Source organism: Rhineura floridana, chromosome 19 (genome assembly GCF_030035675.1).
Source record: "Rhineura floridana isolate rRhiFlo1 chromosome 19, rRhiFlo1.hap2, whole genome shotgun sequence".
Taxonomy (NCBI): domain Eukaryota; kingdom Metazoa; phylum Chordata; class Lepidosauria; order Squamata; family Rhineuridae; genus Rhineura; species Rhineura floridana.
Genome location: NC_084498.1, coordinates 2788500 through 2812771, shown reverse-complemented (window position 1 = coordinate 2812771; position 24272 = coordinate 2788500). Strand labels below are relative to the sequence as shown.

Genomic DNA, 24272 nt, shown 5'->3' with positions numbered 1-24272 from the left:
TTACAGACTCCGTTGGGGGCCAGGATGGGAGAAAGAGGTCTCTCCTACTACGATTCTCCTACGGTTCTCGGGTCTTGGCTCCAGTGCCGTCCCCCAAAGATGACTTTGTTCCCCCCACTGACATTCTGGGAACCGTGAAAACTGTGCAGCAAGTGCTTTTCTGCAACGCCTGTAAGGGAGAGGAGCGGCCCCGCCCCTTGCCCTCCTGAGCCACGCACCTGGTCATCGGAGACTTCCACACAGCGGATGGAGAAGGGCGGCTTGAGGTAGGCGAAGCCCAAGAGCGGGGGCCGGGAGCAGCTGCTAACAAACTGGTAATAAATAAAAAAGGGGGGGATGCAACATCAGGGTCATGGGCTGGAGCTGAGCGGCTGCCCCACACAGACACCGGTCTTTCTCGCCAGAGGAATGGATGCATCGGAGTGGCAGAGACCCTGCACTGCATCCAAGAAGCTCCCGATTCAATCCCTGGCAGCATCTCCAGTTAAAAGGCCTGGGCAGCAAGTGACAGGGAAGGGTTCTCTCTGACTGGTAGCGATGCTTCGGAGTCCTAAGGAGAGCAGACTGGGCCAGGTGGATCAGTGATCTGTGTAAAGCAGCTTTCTGTGCCTATATTTAAACAGGTTAGACCCACAGCTCAGCAGGAGAGCAAGTGAGTTGCATGGAGAAAGTCCTGGGGTTCAGTCCTCAGCATTCCTAGGTAAGGCTGGAACAGAGTCTTGTCTGAAACTTGGAGAGCTGCTGCCAGTCAGCGTAGGCCGTACTGAGCTAGATGAACCAAGGGTGTGACTCGGGGTAAGGCAGCTTCGTATTTAAACCAGTCCTTTATTGTGAACAATGAGGACTAGAAGCTTACTTTATCTTTAGGGGAAAGACCGTAGCTCGGTGGCATATAGTCTACGCTTTGCACTCAGAAGGACCCAACGAGAAGAAAGTGAACCTTTGTTGGCTGTTAGAAATAATGGTTGGCTAGCAAACCAGGACGAAATTCACAGATTGCTAGTTCCAATACATCTCTGGCATGCTTCTACAGAGCTTTAACTGGGTAGCAGGGGAGGCCAGCAAGAAAATACATGTACACGAGTTACAACGCCTGAACAACAGCCAACGTGGTGGATGCCAACTCACCATGCCAGCTGAGGCCAGTGGGAGCTGAGAGCCCAACAACGTCTGGAGGGCCCAGGTTGGCAACCCATTACTTACACATATACACAGCTTACCTTAAGGAACATGGCTCTTTCGTCCGGGCTGAAATCATTGGCAAGGATGTCCCAGAGCCAAATGATGACTCTGTGGCTGCCATGAAAGCCCCCGTAGTACACAGTGTGTTTCCTATGAAAAGCAGACAGGGAAACCAACAGAGCTCACACATCACAGCAGTCACTAGATCCAAGTAAAGACTACTGCTCCCGTTTCCCATGTGAAAGCGGGACCACAGGGGAGAGGGAATGGCAGAGAGGCCTCCCCTCCCCATTGCTGCAAGACGCCATCCAATGGCTGCATTCAGTTGAAAACAAGACATGTTGAAACAGCCAATTGCAAAGAAGGGGCAAGTCTGCACATTGGCCATGGCGCAGTTAACCTTCTCCATCCTAAGAAGTGCTGGAATGTCTGTAGTTCTTTGACCACCTCTTACAAATGTGCTCCTCGCCCCAGTCACAGATAAACCTGAAATGGATCCTCCCTTGCTGCCCTCTACATGTGGGACTCCCTACTTGAATGTATGCATGGAACCAGCACACGCACCGCCTCCCTCCCCTCCCCTTCAAATCCCTCCGCAGAGCCCTTGGACTTTTAGCTCCTTCACCCTCCTTCCCAAGCCACAAGGACACGACGGCTGCATTGGACCACATTCTTCCTTACTCTCTCTGCTGTTTTCTTCCTTCCCTGCTCTAGACAGTCAGCCCTGCAGTGGCAGGGACCTGCCTGCCTTTGCCAACCTCACTCTGCAAGGTCATGTATGCACCCATGGCTGTATGCGGATAAAGATGGCTTTGGGTGCACTTCCTCACGTTCAAGCAGATCTATGTCCTCACAGTTGAAACCCTTTGTGCATCACCTTACAACTCCTGCAGAACCAGGACTTTACGTGCTCCAAAACCATCAATGCCACATAGTTTATAGCATCTATAAATGCCGTATCAGCGCATTCTGCTGTCCCCAAAGCACCATGAGACACACCCCTCCCTTACTTTAAGTCTTCCAGGTCTATCTCGGCGTTGTCGCCAGATATCAGCCGCTGCAACTCAGGTGCAGAGAACACGCGGATCCACTCAGGCTTGATTATTGACCGGAAGCCGCTAATGAAGGCAGCTGTCTGGCTTTTGATCTGGGTGTGCATCCGGAAGTGGGCCATGAGATGGATGTAGCTGATCCTGTGCAGGGGGAAGACGAGGCACCCATCAAGAAAGGAGGGAGAGGGAGGGGAGGGGCTCAGCATGATCATTTTGATGCACTGTGGTTTCCCTTCTTATTTATTACATTTATATACCGCCCCATAGCTGAAGCTCTCTGGGCGGTTTACAATTAAAACATTAAAAACAAATATACAAATTTAAAAACTCATTTTTTAAAAACAATTTAAAAATACATGCTAAAATGCCTGGGAGAAGAAAGTCTTGACCTAGCGCGGAAAGGATAACAGTGTTGTAGCCAGGCGCACCTCATCAGGCAGATCATTCCATAATTTGGGGGCCAAATTTATTTATTCATTTGATTTATATCCCGCCCTTCCGAAGCCCAGCTACGTGAACAGGTTCTCAGGAGATTGTGGGTCCTCCTCCTGCTCAGAGAACTCTATGTGGAGAGGTTATGTATGAATTGGGGTCTTTCACTTGTCATTTCATGGTGGAACAGGGTACTTTGCTCACTGAATTGTATGCTCCCGTGCAACACTTAGTTTGCTGTACTGTATTTAAAAAGAGAAACACTTGGACAAGACCAGGCCATCCTCGGGCCAAGCTCTGGCCCAAAAGAGCTCAAAAGGATGATTATCCTGTTCTGCTTCCACAGAGCTCAACTGGCAAGGCAGGTCACATATTGCAGCACCACGGGGAGCTCCAAGTGAGCCACTTGCTCAGGCAAGGATTGGAAGAGATCTGAGGCCTTTTGAGCCTCTGTCTCCAAGGCCACCTCTCCTAGGCTCCACCCCCTTTGTAGTTGAGAACTAGAGTCTCTGGCCTACAGACAGGCACTTCTGTGCTCCATGGGGATCTTGCCTAGTGCGCTCCCTGTCCCATTAGACTGGTGAGGTAGCAGGGAGGCACTCGGTCCCTCTGGCCCATCCATAAAGGTTCTGGCTCTGGTTCAGCAGTCAGAGCACCAAGGCCCAGTCTGGATCTTTAGCAGGTGACTTTGTAGCCTCTGACTGTGCGCTAGTCACTGCTGTTTTCTGATGTCACGTCAGCCGTGGATTATTAGGGCAAAAGCAGAATGGCGCACACAGACAGCAGGGCATGACCAGAATGTCAAAACAAAACCAAAAATTTCTCTACCGCAGAAACCAAAATCCAAAGCACCACACCATTTGCCTTAGGCTCTCGTTTCTCAAACTCTGCTCCCACCTCCACATGAAGCCACTTTTGAAACTGTTTCTAAAGTAGTTTGCAATGTGGCAGGCTGGGATCAGCTGTGCAGAAGGATCAACAAAGTCAAAAAGAAAATTCCAGGCGCAAGCAGGTGGGCACAACAAAGGCAGCACTTTGGATTCTGCCCCAACTTGCGTAGCGCTTCCCAACTGTGGCTTTCTATGAAAAATTCCCAGACCCCTAACTATTGCACAAGGAGTACACAATCCTTCTAGTGAAAAACAGCCAGGCCATTGTCTTCTAACACTAGCAAACAAGGCATGTGTTCTGCACCAACAGATGCACCTTCCTGGCTGCTACAGGAAATCCCACCCCCAAAGGCTTTTTCAAGCATGTGATTGGGCAATGGAACACCCACCACCTAATTTATTTATTTATTTAAAATATTTCTGTCCTGCCCTTCTACCCTATAATAGGGCACTCAGGGCGGCTTACAAAAATAAAATCAAACATGTATATAATAAACTTTTAATTTGTGTCAGTACGCTGTTGTGAATTTATTTTCTAACTAAAAATGCAAGGTATCCACTTCCTGAGCTTCAGTTGTTAGATCAAGGTGCTGGACTACAACTCCCATCACCCCTGACTGGGGCTGACGGGAGTTTTGGTCCAGCAATATCTAGGGGGGCACCAGGCTCCCCAACTCCATATTAGGCATAAAAATGTCCCACTTCCAAAAACTCTTTTGGCAATCTGGATGCTTTGGGCCAGGCAAGTACCAAATTTCTGCTTCCTGCTTGATGTGGAGATCCCTTAGCCATTGGGGGGTATGCTTTCAGCCTCCCATTTTGAGGAGAGGGGTGAACAAAAGGCCCACATTTGCAGCCAACGGAGGGACCAGAATGCCGGGCTTTGAGGACAGCAGACCTAGGGGGATCCGCACTGATGCACTTACTTGTTTTCATTGCTGACAGGGATGGTTTTCCCTCCTGGAATAAGTTCATGGCAAACCAGCTAGGGAAAAGGGGAGGGAGTGGGAGAGAGAGAGAGAGAGAGAGCCGTTAGGGATTGCTTGTAATGTTCAATAGGGTGTTCAGGTCGGCGGCTAACCTTTTGAGAGAATTGCTGGGGGTGGGGGTGTCATACCTTCTAGAAAGAAGGGTACTGGGACACAGAGCCTCCACCTCAAATCCCAGGCACTTATCTGGGGAGAAGGGTGGTGGTGGCAGACAGGCCCCCTGGGGAAAGGCTTGTATGTGTTCACATGAAACTCATACTTTGTGTGTGTGTGATTGAATTGGGGGTGGGAAGATTCAAACCATTTCAATTTTTTAAAAAATGAAGGGCTACCGCTTAAGAGGTAGTGAGCAAAGACAACTTGTGTAAAAAGACAAAGTGCCAGCCCTAAACGTGTTTTGTTCACGAAACATTTGACACAGAGAGCTGGACTCAGGACCCCCAAAAGGGGTATTGCTCCCTACGGGGCTTGGTGGAACAAAGTATGGGGCAAAACATAAGACAGAGAGGAGAAGAGTGTCCTACCTGGCCCATCACATCTTCATCATAGGAGAGCGTCAGGCCCAAGTCACTGATATCGCCGTCATAGCGCTAAGGAAGGAAGAAGAGGAGGTTCCATGGCTGAGGCTGCTCAGCTCTGCTTTGCAAGAACATTTCCACCCCAACTGGCTGGGCTGCACGCACTTTTCGAGCCAGCACCCGCTCAGAATCTGGCACCCAAGGAAAGTCACGTTCTGCTGCCTGCATAAAAATTGATTTCGGCTGAATATATTCATATGTAATGCCATATGCGATGAGGGTCTATGCAGGAGCCCAGCCATCACAAGGAACGCTTATTCAGCAGGGAGGGGCCATGGCTCAGTGGAGAGAGCACCTGCTTTGCGTGCAGAAGGTCCCCGGTTCCATCCCTGATGGCGGCATCTCCAGGAAAGACTCCTACCTGAAGCCCTGGAGAGCCGCTGCCGGTTGGTGTAGGCAGTACTGAGCTAGATGGACCAATAGTCTGACCCAATATAAGGCAGCTCCCCATGTTCCTATGTAATTCCTCTAACTTCTGGCATTGTGGCAGGCATCACCCACACACTATTAACACCCAATCTGTACATCCACAGGGTCTAGAAACCTGTCTGGTTTCTGAAAGCAAAAGGATGAATTCCAGCCTTCTCTAGATGCAGAATGTTTCACTTCATATTATATTGACACATCACTTAAAGTGTGCTTACGACATATGGCCGCACCATGAGACACGGCCTGGGAGGCTGCTGGCTTAGCAGCTACTTTGGGCTCCCTGTGATTAATGCCAAATGTTTGACCCAGTTCAGAAGCAGCAGGAACGCAATCCCAGAAGTCTCACTCGGTTATAGGACCTGCGTTTACAGCAATGGGCTTGCATAATCCCTTGCTAGCAAAAATTCCATTGTGCCGGGTTTCATTACAAGAAGATGACGACAGACAAGGACATCAGGAAACGGTGCCAGCTAAGTAAGGAACCAAGAGAACGGCAAATGGATTGCAAGCAGACCTTGATGGAGGTTAGGTTTTTATAGAACTCTGAATCCAGCGAGGGAAGTTCATCCACGGAGCTGTAGAAGATGCTGTGGTGATGCCCCAACAACTGGCTGAGGAAGAAAGATGCAAAAGGAACATCCACGACAATCCCCTGGGAAATGGAATTGGGGAGATAGTTTAGGGAGAGGTTGCAATCTGTCACCACCAGCCGCAAAGCGATTTGAGTCTGAACATTGGGGGGCCAATATCCCCTAACTTCTGTTCTGTGCTGGTATCCTCTGGGCTAGTTTACTGCAGCCTTTGAAGATGGTTCGGAAACTGCAGCTGGTGCGGAATTCAGTGGAGAGATTGCTGACTGGAACAAGACCGTCCAAGCATATAACACCAATTCTGGCACGACTGCATTAGCTACCAATTAGTTTCTGGGCTCAATTCAAAGCTCTGGTTTTGATCTATAAAGCCGTATGCAGCTCAGGACCCCAATCCCTCAAGGACCACCTCTCCCCCATGAACCAATCCAGACTCTGCATTCATCATCGGAGCCCTTCTCTGTGGGGGACATGGAGGGTGGCAACACAAGAACAGGCCTTCTGAATGTTTGTGGAATGCTCTCCCCAGGGAGGCACACCTGCTGCATCGTTATCAATTTTTAGGCACCAGGAAAACACATTTTTTCACCCAGGCTTTCAGCCTTAATTGGAAGGGTATTAGGTATATTTGTGGCCTCTTTTTCTAAATCTTTTAGTGGGGCAGGTTGTGTTAACCTCCCTTTTTACATATATTGTGAATTTGCTTTTAGGTTTTCATTTCGTTGTGGATTTTTTTATACTTGGGTTTCATGTCTGTGTCTTTTTGTAAGTTGCTTTCGGTCACTTTCCGTGAAAAAAAGCAGCTGAACAATAGCAACGACAACGCTTCCTTAGGAAGGATGCCTGAAATCTCCCACAAGAACCAAACTACCACCACTGGGTTGTCATTAAAGCACATGACGTGCAGTTGTCCAGGAAGGCTCCTGAACAGTTACGTTTATCCTACCTCGTAAACAGCTTTTCCAAGCATCTTCCCAACAAACTCAAAGAGCTGGAGGTAGTTCTCGTGGATGTAGGATGTCGGGGACGGGTACAGCCTCTCATCGCCGCTGGTGGTCTACACAGAATGGAGACGAGAGAGGCCAAGGTGAGCCCATCACTGCCTGGGCGGTCAGCTGGGGCTGCATGACTGACAACCAGGACAGGTTTCTGACCCAAGGGGCTGGTACCTTAAAGAGGTTGAGCGCAGGATCGAAGACTTTCTTGATGATCTCCTCGAGGAACTCCTTGAAGACGCCATCTTGGTCAATGCCAGCTTCATCCACTCCCAGGTCGTTCACGAACTTCACCCTGATGACCCCCTTCATGGCATTCTGGGAAAGCTGCCGCAACTGTTCATACCCATCCTGGGTAGGTGAGGGGTTGCAAGTGCCACAAGGCCAGGAAGTGGGGTGGAGAAACGGCACGTTATTACACACTGTACCGTTGGAGCCGTGTCCCTGTTACAGGCTTCAAAACGGCCTCCCCATGAAAACCTGCTGTGAGTTAGGATGGATGCCATGGATCTATGATAGGCAGAGCGTGGAGGAGGGGCCACAGTTGTGGCAGCGCCCTTGCTTGGCATGCAGAAGGCCCCAGGTCCAGTCCCCAGCACCTCTGGCTTAAGGAGGACGAGGCAGCCGGGGTGGGAGAGGTCCTGCTCTGACTGAGAGCCCGGAGAGAGCGGCTGCCGGTCAGTGCAGGAAATACCGGCCTACATGGGCCAATGGCCTGACCTGGCCTCAGGCAGCTTCCTCAGGCCCATGCCAGGGAGGACTAGCGTAGGGCAGCTGGGCTAGCAGGAGTTCTTTTATGGGCCAGTAGCGTTTGTGATTTGCAAGAGAGGCCTATTAAGGCCTATTAAAAAAGGTCAAGGTGTCCCCGCACTTCTAGTGTGAGTTGTTTCCGACTCTTAGGGTGACGTCTTGCAACGTTTATTAGGCCGACCGTATATATGGGGTGGGATTGCCAGTTCCGTCCCCGGCCTTTCTTTACCCCCCAGCATATGCCAGGTACTCATTTTACCGACCACGGATGGATGGAAGGCTGAGTGGACCTCGACCCCTTTTACCGGAGATTCGACTTCCTCCTTCCGTTGGAATCGAACTCTGGCCGTGAGCAGAGCTTCGGCTGCGTTACCGCCGCTCACCACTCTGCGCCACGGAGTTGGGTATTATTCTTAATTACATTTTTACTTTGCTCCTTCCCCCAGGAGCTTAGACCTGGGCAGCCTGAACTCAGGTATCACAGGCATCACAGAAACGCTGTCCCCAAAAAAGGACGCTGATTTTCCTTGCACTGTCCTTCTGCTCGCTCACCTCCAGCATGCGTGACCGACGGATGGTGATGTGTGTGACATGAGGCGATGCAGAGCTGGTCTCCACCAGGCCGAGTTTCTCCTTCTCTTTTGTTACCATGTTCCTGAAGAGAAGAACCCTCTGAAAATTTTCCAAGAAAACGCACCTTTTAAAAACACGATGACATCTAAGCTCTAGGTCAGCAGTCCTCAACCGGGGGCTTTCCAGATGGGAACTAGCGGCCCTCCACATGCTTGTTAGATTACAAGTCCCCTCATCCCTGACCATTGGCCAGGCCAGCTGTTCACACTGACTGGCAGTGGCTGTCCAGGATGTCAAACAGGGAGTCTCTCCCACCATGATCTGGAGGTGCCAGGGATCGAGCCTGCAACCTTCTGTGTGCAAAGCAGCGGCTCTACCACTGAGCTACGGCCATTCTTCAAAAGGCAGTTTGCAATGATGTGTTAGGAGCACAGCAGGCCGGGCTGGTGCCAAAGGGCGGCCAGGTCGGGCCCTGGCTGAGGGCCCCTGAGGCCCAGAGGGGCCCCTCATTAGGGTGGCAGAGTAGCGCTCCCCTGCCGCGGATCGCAAGAGGGAGCTTCCAGGCGGCCCACCCGTTCACTTGCTCTTCTACCTCTCTCCTGTCTTTGCTGCTGCGTGCGCAAGGCTCCCATCAACCAAGATTGCAGAGGAAGCTTCTTTAAAAGGGGCTGATGCCCCTACCGCCATCTTGGTTAATGGCAGGCATGTGCACACACGTAGCATACAGCGCATGTGTGCCATCAACCAAGATGGTGGCAGGGGCAATAGCCCCTTAGAGAAGCTTCCACCGCCATCTTGGTTGACGGCTGCATGCGCAGCCACAAAGACTGGAGCGAGGCATGTGGAACAGGCAGGAGCCATGTGGCTGGGGCAGGCTGGTCCCCAAGGGCCCAGTCATGCCTGGCACAGGCCCTGGGAGCAAGCAAACGGAATGAGCATGCATGGAATTCAAAAAAGAACATTTGCCAGGAGGGGGCTAAGCCTGACTCACATCTTAATTTTAAGTTTGTCTGAGTAATATTGGAATGTCACCTGTCTCTCAGTGGATTATTCCCCCATTTAGCAATATACTTCCTTCTGGGCCCCCAACTTCGCTTCCACTCACGTTTTTGTGGGGGATGACGTGGGGAATATACTGTAGGACCAGCTGAGCTCGCTTCCGGTCTTTATCAAGCTCCTGGAACAGCAAACTTGCTTTAAGGTCCCTAAAAAAAGGAAGGGGGAAAAAGGATAAAAGAAACAGGGCAAGTCAGTTGTGAAGTGGGCTCCACAAAATAGCTTCTAGCAGACCCAGTGACTGCAGCAGACCAACACTCAGGGTGGCACAGAGATGGGCAGAGTCCGGTCCTATCTCTGCCAAGGACGCACTTGCTTGCCTTGATCAAGCCACTGGCTCTTGGTCTCAGTTCCAAACGTGTTTTAAAAAATGGGAAGCAAAAGAGTAACCTTGAAAAATTGTTGCAAGGGCAAAAAGAATTTAGAAAGCCCCAACTGCATTAACTTGGATGAATCTGGACTACTCCGTTTGGAGAATAAACCCTGGGAGCAGCCCATCTGAAGGGCCCCTGTGCTAGAGAGCAGATGCTTACTTGCGCAGCCAGTGGTCATCTGGAGCAAAACGCCGACGGCAGTCTCGTTCGTATAAGACCATCAGCCAACCATGGACCGAATGGAACAGCTCCAGAGTTTCCCCTTTAGCACTCTCTGTGACAAAGAGAGAGAGAAAAAAAACACGCCCCATGTAGGTTGGTGGTTCCCGAGTTCGGATAATTGGTCAGTTGCCTGCTTTGGATGGGGTTGTACTTCCTCTGAAAGAACAGGTCTGTAGTCTGGGGGTGCTCCTGGATCCATCTTTGTCGCTAGAGGCCCAGGTGACCTCAGTGCCTCGAAGTGCCCTTTACTAGCTTCAGCTGGTAAGACAGCTGCGGCCGTTTCTGGACAGGGATAGCCTGACCACTGTTGTCCATGCACTGGTAACCTCCAGGCTGGATTACTGTAATACACTTTACGTGGGGCTGCTCCTGAGGTTGGTCTGGAAGCTGCAGCTGGTGCAAAATGCGGCAGTGAGACTGCTCACTGGGGCAGGGTATCACCAACATGTCACCCCGCAGCTGAAAGAATTGCACTGGCTGCCCATTTGCTACCGGGCCAAGTTCAAAGTGCTGGTTTTGGTGTACAAAGCCCTATACAGGATACCTGAAAGACCATCTTACCACTTATATCAATCATTGCGCTCTGCAGGTGAGGGTGTCCTGCAAATACCATCTTATCAGGAGGTCCGTTCCATACAACATAGGAAACAGACCTTTAGTGCAGTGGCACCGTCCCTTTGGAATCCCCTCCCCCTTAAATATCATCTCTATTATCCTTTTGGCGCTTACTGAAGACCTTCATTTTTCAAAAAGCCTTTCAGGTAAAGACCTTATCGCAGTCTGCATCTATGCTGGAATTGCTTTTTAAGATGTTTTTGAAGTTTTTAAAGATGTTTTGTTGCAATATATTTTAAAGTCTGCTCTTAAGATGTTTTAGAACGTTTTTAGTATTTTCGTTTGCCGCCCTGGATTCCTTCTGGGAAGAAGGATGGGATATAAATTTAATAATAATAGCAACAAGAAGAAGTAGTCAGAATAAAGCTACCCAGAGTGGCGAACTCTGCTACAGGGATGGGGAACCTGTGACCCTCCAGATGTCGTTGGCCAATGGGCAGGGATGATGACAGTGATGGGAACTGCAGTCCAGTCACAACAAAAGAGCCACAAGTTCTCACCCCTGCTCTACAGGGGAACTCTACCCCCCAGCAAACAAAACCCTCCTGACTAGCACTAAAATAACTTACCCACAATTCCATCCCAGATCATCTTAAACACGAAGGAATTCAGGAAAGACGAGATAGTGATGAGCTCTTCTAGTTTGAACGAGATCTGCTCTTCGTAGACTTCAATGTCGTCAAGAATTCTAGGAGGAGGAGGGAGAGAACAGAAAAGGGGCAGTTTTCCTTTGTCAGACACCACACTGCCCAGGTCCCTATGTGATAAATGGCAGCCCAGTCTCCACTGTGAGCACATCAGCCCTCTGAACCAAGGCATCCTCCTCTCTCCTGGTCCCCTAACCGACACTTTCCTCAAATACTGGCACGCTGACCAGGGCAAAAGCTATCGTCAACACAGGGCTGGTCCCTGCAAGATGAGAGTGCCACACCACAAGCAGAACACAGAGGGCGGACAAACAATTCCCCCAACAAGTGAGCAAGGACTCCAGTTCTAGACTAAAAACATTGCACTTTGGCATAGCCAGCTTTGCAGTAAGTCACCCATTCCCAAAGTCATCTATACCCAGGGAAGCCTTTCTGATTCGTGTTGAGGAAAGAGGCCCTGTGAGTTCTCCTGTTGGACTCCCATACACTCTAGAAGATTCCAGGCATGCTCAAGATGGTGCACTCCCTTCACACAGGGTGTTGCTCAAACTAATGGGTCTTCGCATGAACCGAGCGCGTCTCCTAGGACACACCCGGAGCTCTCTTGCAGCTGCACATTGCAAGGGAAGATCAACACAGCAGAGGGGCAGCAGTCACTCGGGGAGCACTCCTCCACTGTTTCTGACCTCCTCAGCTTCTCAAGAAGCCCACTGAAACAAAGCACTCCCAAAGCTATCCTCGGCTTTCACTTCCTCAGGGAGATCTGCAGGGATCCCAACCGAGAGCCTTGCTGCCATCAAGTCCCACCATCACATGGCAAGCAACCTACGTGATGAGATGCCGGGAACAGTCGCAGAAAAGCATCAGCATGGCCAGCAACCGCTTGGACTCCTCCGTGTCATTATTCAAGCACTCCAGGAAGAGTTTTAAGCCCCCCTGGGGGCCCAGCTCACAGATGAAGGCCCACAGCTTGGGCAGCAGGTCATCCAAGTAGGTCAGGCCTAGGAGGGGAAAAAGGCCAAACAGTGATACAAGAGACAGCCAGGTCCCAGGAGGTCAAACCAGTGCCCACCCCAAATCTCCTCTTACTTTCTGCTCTGTAACAATAACAGTTGGATCCTGGCACAAGATGAAGACTTTCCTCTTTCAACAAGCCTTTTAAATTGAGAACTATCCCAGTCTGCATCTGTGTTGGAATTGCTTTTTAATATGTTCTTAAACTTTCTTTATTAAAATGTTTTTAATCTTAGAAGATGTTTTGATACCTTTTTAAAGTTTTTGTAGATGTTTTGCTTTAATGTGTTTTAAACTTTGTTTTTATGTTGTTTTAATGTTTTTAGTCCTTTTGTTTGCTGCCCTGGGCTCCTGCTGGGAGGAAGGGTGGGAAATTAACAATAACAATAACAGTAACAATTTATTATTATTATTTATTCATGTTCCTAGACTTCTCAGAAGGGGGAAAAAAGAAAAGAAAACCCAATCAGTGCAAGGTCAGCAGACAAACAACAGCATCCTAGCTTAAAATTTATATTCTGGAGGGCTAATACTTCAAGAAAGAAAATGATGAAATGCTATTGACTGGAAAGATGTGCTCTAAGAGGAAGCAAGTTTTCACAGAAGATCAATGAAAAGCCTTCAATGGCTAAACATAAAAATACAGAGAGGGGATCGAGCCTCCTTTCTCAGAAGTATGAGGTGGGTTCGGGAGATAGATCAGTCCACAAATATAAGGGCTGAGATTAAGACAAGACATTACAGTTTACAGGTTGAGATTAAGGTAAGACTTTACAGTTTCTCCCAAGTGTGGTGTGTGGGTATATACATATTATCTAGATGCCCCATGAAAACTCAGAAATTAGTTTTGGGCACAGAAGCCTGCAAGCCAAGAATCTCAGCTCTCTTTTCCCAAAACAACACACAACACAAGCTTCTAGTCCTCAAGGCTCCCAGAAAATCCAACAGTAAGGAGGAAGATGTGGGGAGAGGGAAGGAAGCAGGCTGTCTAGTAGGGCAGAAGGCAGGACTTCAGTGCCTTCCCTATCACTCCGTGACTCTACCTGTTCCGGCAGTTCCAGCTGCTGCCCATGAAAGCTCTGGTTCATGAGCTCTGGTTTCCTCTTCCCCACTTAAGGCCTTAAGCCCACGAAACTATACAGTTTTCTACTCTTCCAGAATTTGCCCTAACCAAGGACAGTACCAGAAAAAATATTGGGAGGGAGAGCAGGATTTGTTCCACACCAGATATGTGAAAGAGAGAGGACTGTATATTTCACAACGCTACCATCCTGAACATATTCCGTATTGGATTGATTTTGGTACGTTAGGGCTCAAGTAAGCATCCTTAGGGTTGGAGCCTTGTTTTAATGTAAAGAGGAGGTGAAGTGTGAGCTGGGGAGAGGGACGTTCGTCCCACCACCTATGACCTTCACCAGCCTCCCCAATCCTGGCACCCCCCAAATGTTTTGGAGCGCAATACCCATCAGCCCCATCCCAGCCTTACTGCCATCAACCCCCACCATCAAGGCGAGATTACTGTCACAAGCTTTATGTGAGGCTGCCCTCGTACCTGGTCTGAAAGATCTAACTAGTGCAGAATGGAGCAGCCAGACTGCCCACAGGGGAAGGGAACCGGCAACACATTATCCCCACTGCTGGATGGGCTGCACTGGCTGCCAGTTTGCTCCCAGGCCAGGCTCAAGGTACTGGTGTTAATTCGCAAAGCCCTACACAACTTGGGCCCCAGTTTATATTTAAGGACTGCCTGTGTTTACATTTATTTACTGTATTTATAAATATATTTGTATACCACTATTTCACTGAAAACATCACAGTAGTTTACAACAAACTTACTACTGGGAGGAAGGGTGGGATAAAAATCTAATAGATAAATAAACAAGTTAAAAAACATTAAAAAGACAAGAAAAACAAAGGTCAACTATGGCAAAAAGACATTAGTGAGATCTTCTGATGGAGCACTCTTACTGATTCCCCACACCCGACTTGGCCTCCACCAGAGACTGAGCCTTTAGTGTGGCAGGCCCTGCCCTGTGGAGCTCCCTACCAATAGAGGCTTCTCTCTTTCAGCCGTCTCTTTGGAACCGAACTTTTTAGACAGGCCTTTTAACATTCTTTTTTTTCCCTTCCAACCAACGCAGTATTTGTTGATGCTTTTACTATTGTTTTTAAATGATGTTTTTACTGGTTTCTAATTTTATGATGTTTTTGCAGGTTGTAAGCCGCCTTGACGTACTTTTATGAAAGTGTAGTTGATAAATACTTTATTAAAGTAAATAACAAAGTAAACAGAAAGAATAAATATGCTGTGCTGACAGTTGCTGATGGGGATTGCGCTCCAAAACATCTGGAGGGCACCAAGTCGGGGAAAGCTAGTCTTACCAAAGCCAAGACGGCCTTAATTGCAAGGACAGTTTCACATCAGAGCCCCCTCCCTCGGGCACCCGAAACTCCCCCGGTGCGTACTTCGGCCAGGTTCCTCATCCCATCCAACCCCCTCAAAACCCACCTGTGAGAATCTGCAGCCGGATCTGTGTCAGAGTAGTGAGCGCCATCTGATACAGGACACAGATATTGCAGACTTTCTGCACCTCCACCGAATCCACTCTCTTACCCCCAACAGGCTTCAGGATGTTGCGGACAGACGCAGATTTCTGGAAAGCGCGCTTGAAAAGGTCTGGTGGGAAACGAAGAGTTACAGTTAGAAGGAGCCCAGAAGAATCACCCAGCGGAACCACATTTAAGAGGACCTTCCCATTCCAATGGGAGCATTGAGCTCCACTTCCTTCTGTTTGCAATTGATCTTCTGGCTTTAAGCTTTGCTCTGCTCTCCTCTTCCCCACTTAAGGCCTGAGCTCTGCGGATAAGGAGACTGTTTCCCCGCCGCCCATTTAAACACAGAAGCAAGACACAGAAGAGCTTGGAACAGGGAAGTTGCCTGTAACGTTTGCTTGCAACAACCCAGCCCTAATAGCCCACCCACTTTGCAGATTTGTCTGACCACTCGCAGTTCTCAAAGCAATGTTCATGCTGGTAAGACCCACAATGGTCAAACACATCATACCCGCTGGACAAGGACACCCTGAAGGCCTGTAGGATCTGGTTTGTTTGTTTTTTAATTACTAGAACCCCAAGATCCATTCATGGCAGTGACTGGATGGAGGATGGAGCCAAAGGCAAAATGGTGACTCAATAGGCAGAGCCATGGGACAATCTGCAAATACAAGTACAAACCAACACTTGTGCTACTTTGATCCACGCTTAATAGCATAACCGGAGCATGGGGGCAAATGTCTTTTTGCCACGGTTGTTAAACAGTTGGAAATTTGAAACTGTTGCTGACCTACTGAAAAATCACCCTGAGATCTCCTTCTGCCTACCCCTGACCTATTCCTGACCATCAGAGCTATGATGGCTGGGGTGATGGGAGCTGGTGTCCAACATCTGGTGGGCAAAGGTTGGGGGAGGCGAACAACATACTATCCCACAAATGTCTTTAACCTCCTCCTCAAATCTAAATATCACCATCATGGACCTATTTCCATCTAGAGCTTCAAACTTTCTGAAGCTCACAGGGTCTATGCCTAGAGAGGCTTACCTGGCACTTCCCTTGCATGTCTTTCTTTTTCTTTTTCACCAGGCTTTGTGAGTTCCAAAGGTTTTTTTTAACCTGATGCTTTTAAAATGAGGGTTTTTTCCCATTTGTTTTATGCCAGACATTTATTCTCTTTTTCTTTGATTGCCTTTTTAAAAAAAATTGCTCTGAATCACCCCTAGGAATTGCTTGGTTGAAGGGAGGGATGCAACTATGTAAAATAAAATAAAAAACAAAGTCATGCTTGCATCTGAAATATGCAACTGGCGGCAGGAAGGGAAATATTTCTGCGCTAACTGTTGCATTGAGGGCACAGTCTTGTCCCCAAAAAGTGAGGCCCGGCTGTCGCTGACAGGGATCCTCCAGCAAGTTGTGCGAGAGGTGTGCACAAAAAACACAGCGGCTCTTCACACCCAACGGGGGGGGGGGCATCCTGCTAGTCATGTACACCAGAGGGGAAGGCCTACAGAAGGATCTGTGGCTTGCCCAAGGATAACAAGGGGAAGTTCTAGGCCTCCCCACATTCAAACCATTGGAGCTGCAAAATGAAAAATTTAAAAGTGCAATTAAAAAAAAACCACTTTCTCCAGAACAAGAGGATCAGCGCCCGAGAGGGCTGCTGGGGTCGGTAGCTACTGACTCTTCACGGGCAGGCTGTTCTGCGGGGAGGTAGCTGGTGCCAACGGCCGAGTCGCCTCTTGGCTCTCCTGGAGCTTCTTGCTGAGGACATCGCTGAAGAGGATGCGGATCAGGTGGACCCCCCAAACGTGCTGCAGCTGTTTCGTGAGCAGGGGCATGGATTCGTTCAAGCTAGAAGAAAGGAGGCAGACTGGGTGAAGAAGGCACACAAGGCACAACACCGAGGGAGGAACCAGGGACAAGCAGCAGCATTTAAGGTTTTTTTTTTTTGTACACCGCCCAGAGAGCTATTAGCTATGGGCGGTCTAGAAATGAAAATAAATAAATAAATAAATAAAAATGTGCAGGAGGAAAGAAACCAACTGTTTCATGTGAAAATAGGAAAGAACGTAGAATTTTCACTGAGCTGAGAGACAGTACCAAGCTTGGAGTAGAAAAGTGGATTTGGTTTTTAAAAACTTAAACAGACATGTGCAGAGCGGTATGGGATCCCCCTGCTTGGCAGAGTGTGCCGCAGCAGACTTTGGTTTAAACAGGACAGATCCTCAGAAGGGCTTGATGTCACGTTTCACCCGGCATGACTTAAGGCAGGACCAAGGAGCACATGGCCCTCCAGATGTTGCTGGACTCCAGCTCCCAATGGCCAGAGAGGATGGCAGTTCTGCCCCACAGACACCTGGAGGGCAGCAGGTTAGCCAGTCATGCCTTTAAAGCACAGTACAATAGCTCCACCTCGTGGCAATGGCATGAACCACCAAATGTGCAGGATTTCTCTTTGGGGAAGGGCTTGTATCCTACCCCACACTGACAGACATTTTAAAATGGCTACATATATGTTAAGCAAGGGCTCAGCCATATCCCCATCTTGCAACAGAATTAGCTTATCATAAGCCAGGAAAGCAATGCAATACCATCAATATTAGACGGTCCCAAATGGAGAGGGTCTAAACACAATGCTATCTTCTGTCTTCCCACCAATAGCCCCACATAGTGAAGACTGAACATTACCTACATCAACAGAACAGGCACATGCACGTAAAACACTATTTAAACGGAGATGGACGGAATCAAGCCTAAGACCTCCTGCAGACAAGGCACGTCCCCACCCAGCCAGCAATGATCTTTCCATCACGTCTACAGTGACACTTACCCATAATCCACCGGCTGGGAGAACCAGCCGAGAACAGGGTGCCAGTGTGTGAGGTTGGACTTCTTCTGGGAGACGTACTTCTGGCAGTAAGAGAGCATCTGGACAAGCACGCTCACAAAGGGCACCGTCTCCTCTTCCAGCACTTTGTCGCTCAGGGACCCTAAGTAGACAAGGTTGCCTGGGAAACAGTAACGGCAGCAGCATGTGAATGAGGGCAGCAAGGAGGGGAGCCTTAAGGGGTGGGGACACTCCCCCAAAGAGCCCAATGAGGGCTGGGCAGGCTCAGGGACCCTGGAGTGCTGGTTAACTGGTTTTGGGCGCTAGGGGAGGAGGAGGAAGTAAGCGGCTGGAATCCTGGAGAGGGAACAGTTTGTTGCCAGTCCCTCTGGTCTCTCTTAGCCCATATAATTGATTCTGCAATTTCTAAACTACTTTGCATGCTTGCATCTTATGCTTCAAGCTATGCCAAGCGCCCGCTGCCCCTGGCAGTTCCTACGGAGACACACCTCTGGCTTTTGATTATTTCACCATAGATTGCACAGCTAGAAGGGCTAGGAACTAGTTGCACTGTCACATTTCAGGTGGCACCACAGCCTTGAGTTAATGCTAGAGAAGCAAGGCATGATCCTATCAAGCCTGTATAACCCGCCCTTTTTCCAAACTGGAACAGGAAATAGCGATCTCAGTTTTGGGGTGATGCTTACCCAGAAGGCAGAGTGTGTGGCTTCCTTCTAAACATGTGCAGACATCTCTGCAGTGCTCTTCATGGCTCAAGAACAATATAAATTTGCGCAGGAGGTCCTGAGATTCTATCACTGCCAGGCGCTGAAAGGAAGATGGAGTTTTTATGGCTTCCCAATTTGGGTTATTTAAATTTACTTGCACCTTGCTTTCCAATTGAACTCGCTTCCCAAAGCATTTTAGGATTAAAGTTCACAAAATCTGCTTGATTCAGCCAGGAAAGCAGTATGATAATGCACTCAGCTAGTTTTACTACTGCCCAGATTAGGAAGATGCAAAACCAAGAGCTATCTCCTCTGCACAGCAGGGTACAAACACCCATGTTTCCACCAATGCTAGCCCCAACAGTGTTCTATCATACTTGGCACCTCCATCAAAACAAGATAATAATATTGGCCCCGCCTTACAGGCAGGGCTGTGGAGTCGGAGTCGTGGAGTCAGAAGCAATTTTGGGTGGAGTCGGTAGAAATGTACCGACACCAATTCCGGCATCAAAATAAATTTTGATTGACAAATTTTTTTAAATATAAATTCACAATGTCAAAGAAGCTTCCCATGAAGTCAGCTGTAGTTGAGCATTTCACCATAACTCAAGATGGAAAACATTTTGTGTGTCAGTGTATGACACAGGACCCAGATGAAGACAAATGCTGAGATGCCAAGATCAGCACATATTCAGGCAGCGATAAAAATGCTCCTACGAGAGCGTCCAATTTAAAGACATTTACAGCCCTTTCCAGGGCTGTGGAGTCGGAGTCAGAGTCAGAAGCAATTTTGGGTGGAGGTGAAGTTGGACAGTAGAAAAATAGAGGAGTCGGAGTCAAAGGTTTGGCATACCGACTCCACAGCCCTGCTTATAGGGGCTTTGCACAAATGTCAGAGATAACGTAAGTTAAGGATGGTGAACCTGTGGGCCAATTTTGGCCCATGAATCCAATTTCGGCCCATGAATCCCCTTCTAATAGCCTACCAGCCCTCTGCCAAAACTGGCCACCTCTTCGCCCTCTGGCACAGCACCATTGCTAGAAGGTCTTAGCAGAGCAAAACAAATGCCCCCCCGCCCCCGGCCTGTCTTTAGCTTGTGCTGTTTATTTATTTATTTATTTATTGTACTGATATACCGCCCCATAGCCGAAGCTCTCTGGGCGGTTTACAGTAACTAAAAACATTAAAACAAATATACAAATTTAAAAACACATCTTTTAAAAACAATTTAAAACACAATTAAAAAATTTAAAACAATTTAAAACACGCTGGAGGGATCACCTACCTCAGGCGTAAGAGTAGTGAGGTGGGTCACTATGGCAGGCACTGACATGATGTGGATCAAAAAGGATCGCAAGAGATTGTCGGAAAACTGAGCCGCAACCACAGGGCTGGGGAGAGAAAAATACTCTAAGGAAGGAGAGAAGAAAAGCGTTCTGAAGCACGTGTTTTCTGCACACATAAATAAGAACAGCTCTTCCGGCAGTCAAGAAAGCACTGTCTTAGCAAGCAGAATGGTGACTCTCAAGCTGCCTTCCAGGGAATGCTGGGGTTTCTTGAAAGCTTATCGGGACCCTAAGAGAGCACCTCTGGAGTGGCTAGACTGAGGAAGGGTGTGCAAACTGACCCAGATTCAACTCCCTGCTCAGCTATAAAGCTTACTAAGTGACTTTGGGCTTCTCTCTCTCTCTCTGCCTAACCTACCTCACAAGGTTGTTGTGAGGCTAAAAAAGGGGGGGATTTACACTGCTTTTCAAAGAACCTACAAGAGCAGCCAGCTGCAATCTTACATGGATGGCGATAGCTTGGCTACAATCACCCATGCTCTGGTAACCTCCCATTCACTGCAATTTCTTGTATGTGGGGTTATCTTTTAAAAACGGTTTAGAAACTGCAGTTGCTCCAGAATAAGACCACAAGAATGAACACTTTGACCGTATCACACCACTGTTTCGTTGCCTGCAGTGCCTCCCAGTCAGTTTCCAGGTCCAGTTCAAAGTGCTGGTTTTAAACATAAAAGCCCTAAAGGCTTGAGAGCAGGTTACCCAAAAGATTCTGCCTTCTCCCACATCTACTCAAAGCTTCAGAACATCTTCAGTTACATGCTCTAAGTGCTCCAACCAACCAAAGTGAGGGAAGTAACCCTCAGGGAGAAGGCCTTTTCAGTAGTGGCACTAGAGGTTACAGAACAGCTTCCCCAGGGAGCTCACCTGGCACCATCTTTGTGGTCTTTCCAGCACCAGGTGAAGGCCTTCTTGTTCACCCAGGCATTTGAAAAAACATACCTTTTATGGTCTGGTCCTATTTTATTTAAACTTTGTGTTTTCAGTCTTTACTAGTTTTTAATTGTTTTATATTGTATTTTAATTGCATTTGCTTTGCAAGCTGCCCAGGGGAACTTATGTTATAGGGCAGCTATATAAATTTAGTCAACAAAGAAAGGTCAGTAAACGCAGACCAGCTTTTCTGAACGACTGCCTGCCCATCCTCACTCATCCTCTCTCATGATATATGAGGTAGATTCTGGGATGTATTCTCCATTTGCACAGAGCGACTGTGAAACGCAACAGGCCTGATGAGAGCTGCATAGAAACCAAGAGCAGAACCTCAGACTGTTCCCCAAAATCCTCTGCAACATTTACGACAAACAAGCTTGGAGAGGAAAAACTTCCCAGAGCAGGACATTTGAAAGCCACTGAAGATTCTCTTCAGTGCCAACCAGTAATTCTACAATTCATTGGCAACTGCTTCCCTTCACAAAAATGCTAGTGCTATATTCCTTGGTGCATAAATGATCTGAAGTTAGGAACGAGCAGAGAGATGACCAAGTATCTGATTCAGTGTTGGTCGTTTGTTCTATATTTTATGGTTTTATAATATTTTAATGATTTTTTAAAGACTTAGCAGTTCATAAATATTCTTATAAACAAAAACAAAAGTGTTTGCAGACATCATCAAATTCTTCATGAATGGCAGTATTCAGAGCAGCCTGTGAAGAGCCCCAGAAGAATCTCTACAAAGTGGACAAGCGGATGCAAAGAGAATGCCACGTGCTGCAGACCGGGCCAAAAAATGCTTTCTAAACACAAGCTAACTGTGGTGATACTTGGGAGGAGTGACTCCCACCCCCACCCCCAATTTTGTATACTGGCATTTTATTTCTGTTGGAAGTTATTTTCTCTCTGGTTGAATTAGCTGTTAAATTCAGTTAGCTTATTTGTATTGTTTTATATAATGTTGTATGAAATCTTTCTCTTTTTGACATTATGGTTATTTTTAATTATTCTTAACTTTTTTTAAATAATTATATTTATTTTTGTTCATTTGGTGTGCTGTGAGCCACTTTGAGCACAACTGTGGAAAAGTGACGTACAAATAAACTGATGATGAGTGACAAATAACTGATGTGGTTGGAAGTGGAAAGTGACCGATTAACCTAGAAAGTGATCTTGGGGTCAGTGGTTAGCTCGATGCACTGGGACAGTGGGTAGCTTTAGACCACAGACGTACTGATTTTGCACTGGGGGGGGCACTTTAGACAGCCATGCATATTATTTTGGTTAAGGAAAGCTCAGTGCTCACCTATACAAAACTTTTGGAATATAATTTATTTGGAAATCTCACGTGTCTTTGACTGTACAATCACTGAGACCCCACATCTTAGGTTTTTGAATTTTTGGGGCAGGCAGATGGTGAACTTTTACTTGACAGAATTTTTGACATGGATGCTAACAACCGCGAGATTTTCCAAAGCTCAGAAGTGGTAGACTGCACAAAACTTGGACCTTTGGTATAAAAATTATGCAACTTGGCTATTTTGGGGGGAAAAATACTCATGATATGAAGGTCTCTATAGAAACTGAGGACCCTGAGAACTTAAAAAAATGTTTAAAAATAAATGAAGAAAGGAAAGATGCTGTGGTGACCTGGGGTACCAGCCCTGTGGCATCAGCCCTGGTGGACCTATTTCCAAGTTGGCACAGGTTATGATGCAAGGCCTGTATGCCACATCCCACCTTATCTGCTGCTCTCTGGGTGGTCATTTGGGGTGCCCCTGGGCTGGGAGCAGGGCCTCAACCACAGCCCCACGGTCCAGCCCCAGCTGCACCCCTGGCTCAATGGAATAGTCAACAATGCCCGGCTAAGAATCGTGGCCTGCTTGTGGGCTTCCCAGAAGAGGCAGCTGGTTGGGCCATGGCAGGAAACAGGATGTGTGACGAAGGGCCCCCAATGGCTCAATCCAGCTTCAGCCAGGCTCTTCAAATGACTCAAATGTTCAGGTTTTCTCTTGCAACGTATTTTCTGAATAGAACTTTGAACTCCAGACTGCTGGCATGTTGCAAAGGACAACACGTTGACCTTGGGCCTAGTTCCCTGCTCAGCAAGTTACTCCTGTCCTGGCAAGTTACTCAAGTGTTTGTTAAAATGGGGAAAGCAGCAATTTCCCCAATACAATTGCTATGCGGATGAATGGACGGATGCCTCCCTGTCTGCTGAAACAAAAAAACTCAAAGGCAATGATAAATCAACCGCTCACTCGTAAGTCCAGAGCGATGCAATGGGGAAGATATAAACCTAATCATGCATTTCTTAAAAACTGCTTTCCTGAAGATTAATAACTTCAGCTATTGATCTTACCGCAATGCAAGAGAAAAGACCGCAGTTAAAGTGCCTTTGGAGAGGGAAGGTCTGGACCTGGCCAAGCCGTTTGTCAGCAAAATCTGAAACAGGAGAATGGATAAGCCTGCAAGAACAGTCAGGAATGACAAAGGATGAGAGAGAAGAGCTTCCCTTGTAAATTACCAGGGTTAGGTGTCATTGAGCCTCCTCCCCAAACCCCCCAAAAGCTCCAGCCATTAGAGAAGGTTCAGACCAAGATTCAACATCGAGGTATGTGTATTATAGACAACTGAAAGAAAACCCCGCTCAGAGTCTATTCTTTGACAGTCATAGCATCAGTCTCCTTAACAGGCCCCTGAAGATGACAGTTCTCTAACTCTTAATATCACTAATAAAAACATATCATGCAGACCAGCCCTGCATGGCATTCACGCTCGCTCTGTCTGGAGACAAACTATTAACAAGCCTTTTAATTAGAGACCTTATCCCAGTCTGCATTTGTGTTGCAATTGTTTCTAGATTTTTTAAACAAAAGATGTTTTAAAGATTTATATTTAAATATGTTTTGTTTTTAAGATGTTTTGAAGATGTTTTTAGTGTTTTTGTTTGTTGCCCTGGGCTCCTTCTTGGAGGAACAGTGGGATGATGATAATGATAATGATAACAACGGCGGCAGCAGCAGCAGCGACAATAAATCTAGAAAGATGATAAAGTGCATCATGGCCACCAACCAGATTAAGATTCAAACAGAAGAATGACCACTAAGGTTGTATTCAACTAAGTCTTACTCAGAATATACCCACTGAAATTAATGAACCTAAGTTAGTCATGCCAATTAACTTCAATGGGTCTACTCCAAGTTTGACTGGTGTTGAATACCACCCTTAGATGTGTACTGGGCTGTTTCACTGGGTGTTTTCTCAGGAAAGGTCCTTTATGGAGCAGCCTTCCAAATCAGCCCACAAAGGCTACTAACCATTGCTATGCTCTACCAATGAGCAGCATCTATTTCAAAGCCTACACAGAGCACTGCTGCAGACAGTGTCAACATGGGATGGGAAATTCCGGTTAAAACTTTGGCTCAACCCTGCAGTTTTGGCTAAGTTCTCCTCTCTCAGCCCAGGCAAGAACTGTTGCCAGAGACGGCTATGCAG

General features: G+C 47.7%; 1 protein-coding gene across 4 annotated transcripts in view; it reads right to left on the bottom strand.

The window, feature by feature from the left end:
* Positions 1-24272, bottom strand: part of UBE3B (ubiquitin protein ligase E3B) — a 37353-nt gene that overhangs the window by 3652 nt on the left and 9429 nt on the right. For all 4 annotated transcript variants that reach the window (XM_061602278.1, XM_061602279.1, XM_061602280.1 and 1 more), the window contains 19 exons: positions 23137-23219; positions 19784-19889; positions 18477-18597; positions 17773-17950; positions 16624-16793; positions 14898-15065; positions 12204-12375; positions 11297-11415; positions 10050-10164; positions 9566-9665; positions 8440-8559; positions 7312-7488; positions 7089-7199; positions 6067-6204; positions 5070-5135; positions 4483-4541; positions 2193-2375; positions 1221-1332; positions 219-311 (listed from right to left, as the gene is read on the bottom strand). In XM_061602278.1, coding sequence (XP_061458262.1) covers positions 219-311; positions 1221-1332; positions 2193-2375; positions 4483-4541; positions 5070-5135; positions 6067-6204; positions 7089-7199; positions 7312-7488; positions 8440-8559; positions 9566-9665; positions 10050-10164; positions 11297-11415; positions 12204-12375; positions 14898-15065; positions 16624-16793; positions 17773-17950; positions 18477-18597; positions 19784-19889; positions 23137-23219 — 2391 coding nt within the window. The remainder of the gene's footprint in view (positions 1-218; positions 312-1220; positions 1333-2192; positions 2376-4482; positions 4542-5069; positions 5136-6066; positions 6205-7088; positions 7200-7311; positions 7489-8439; positions 8560-9565; positions 9666-10049; positions 10165-11296; positions 11416-12203; positions 12376-14897; positions 15066-16623; positions 16794-17772; positions 17951-18476; positions 18598-19783; positions 19890-23136; positions 23220-24272) is intronic.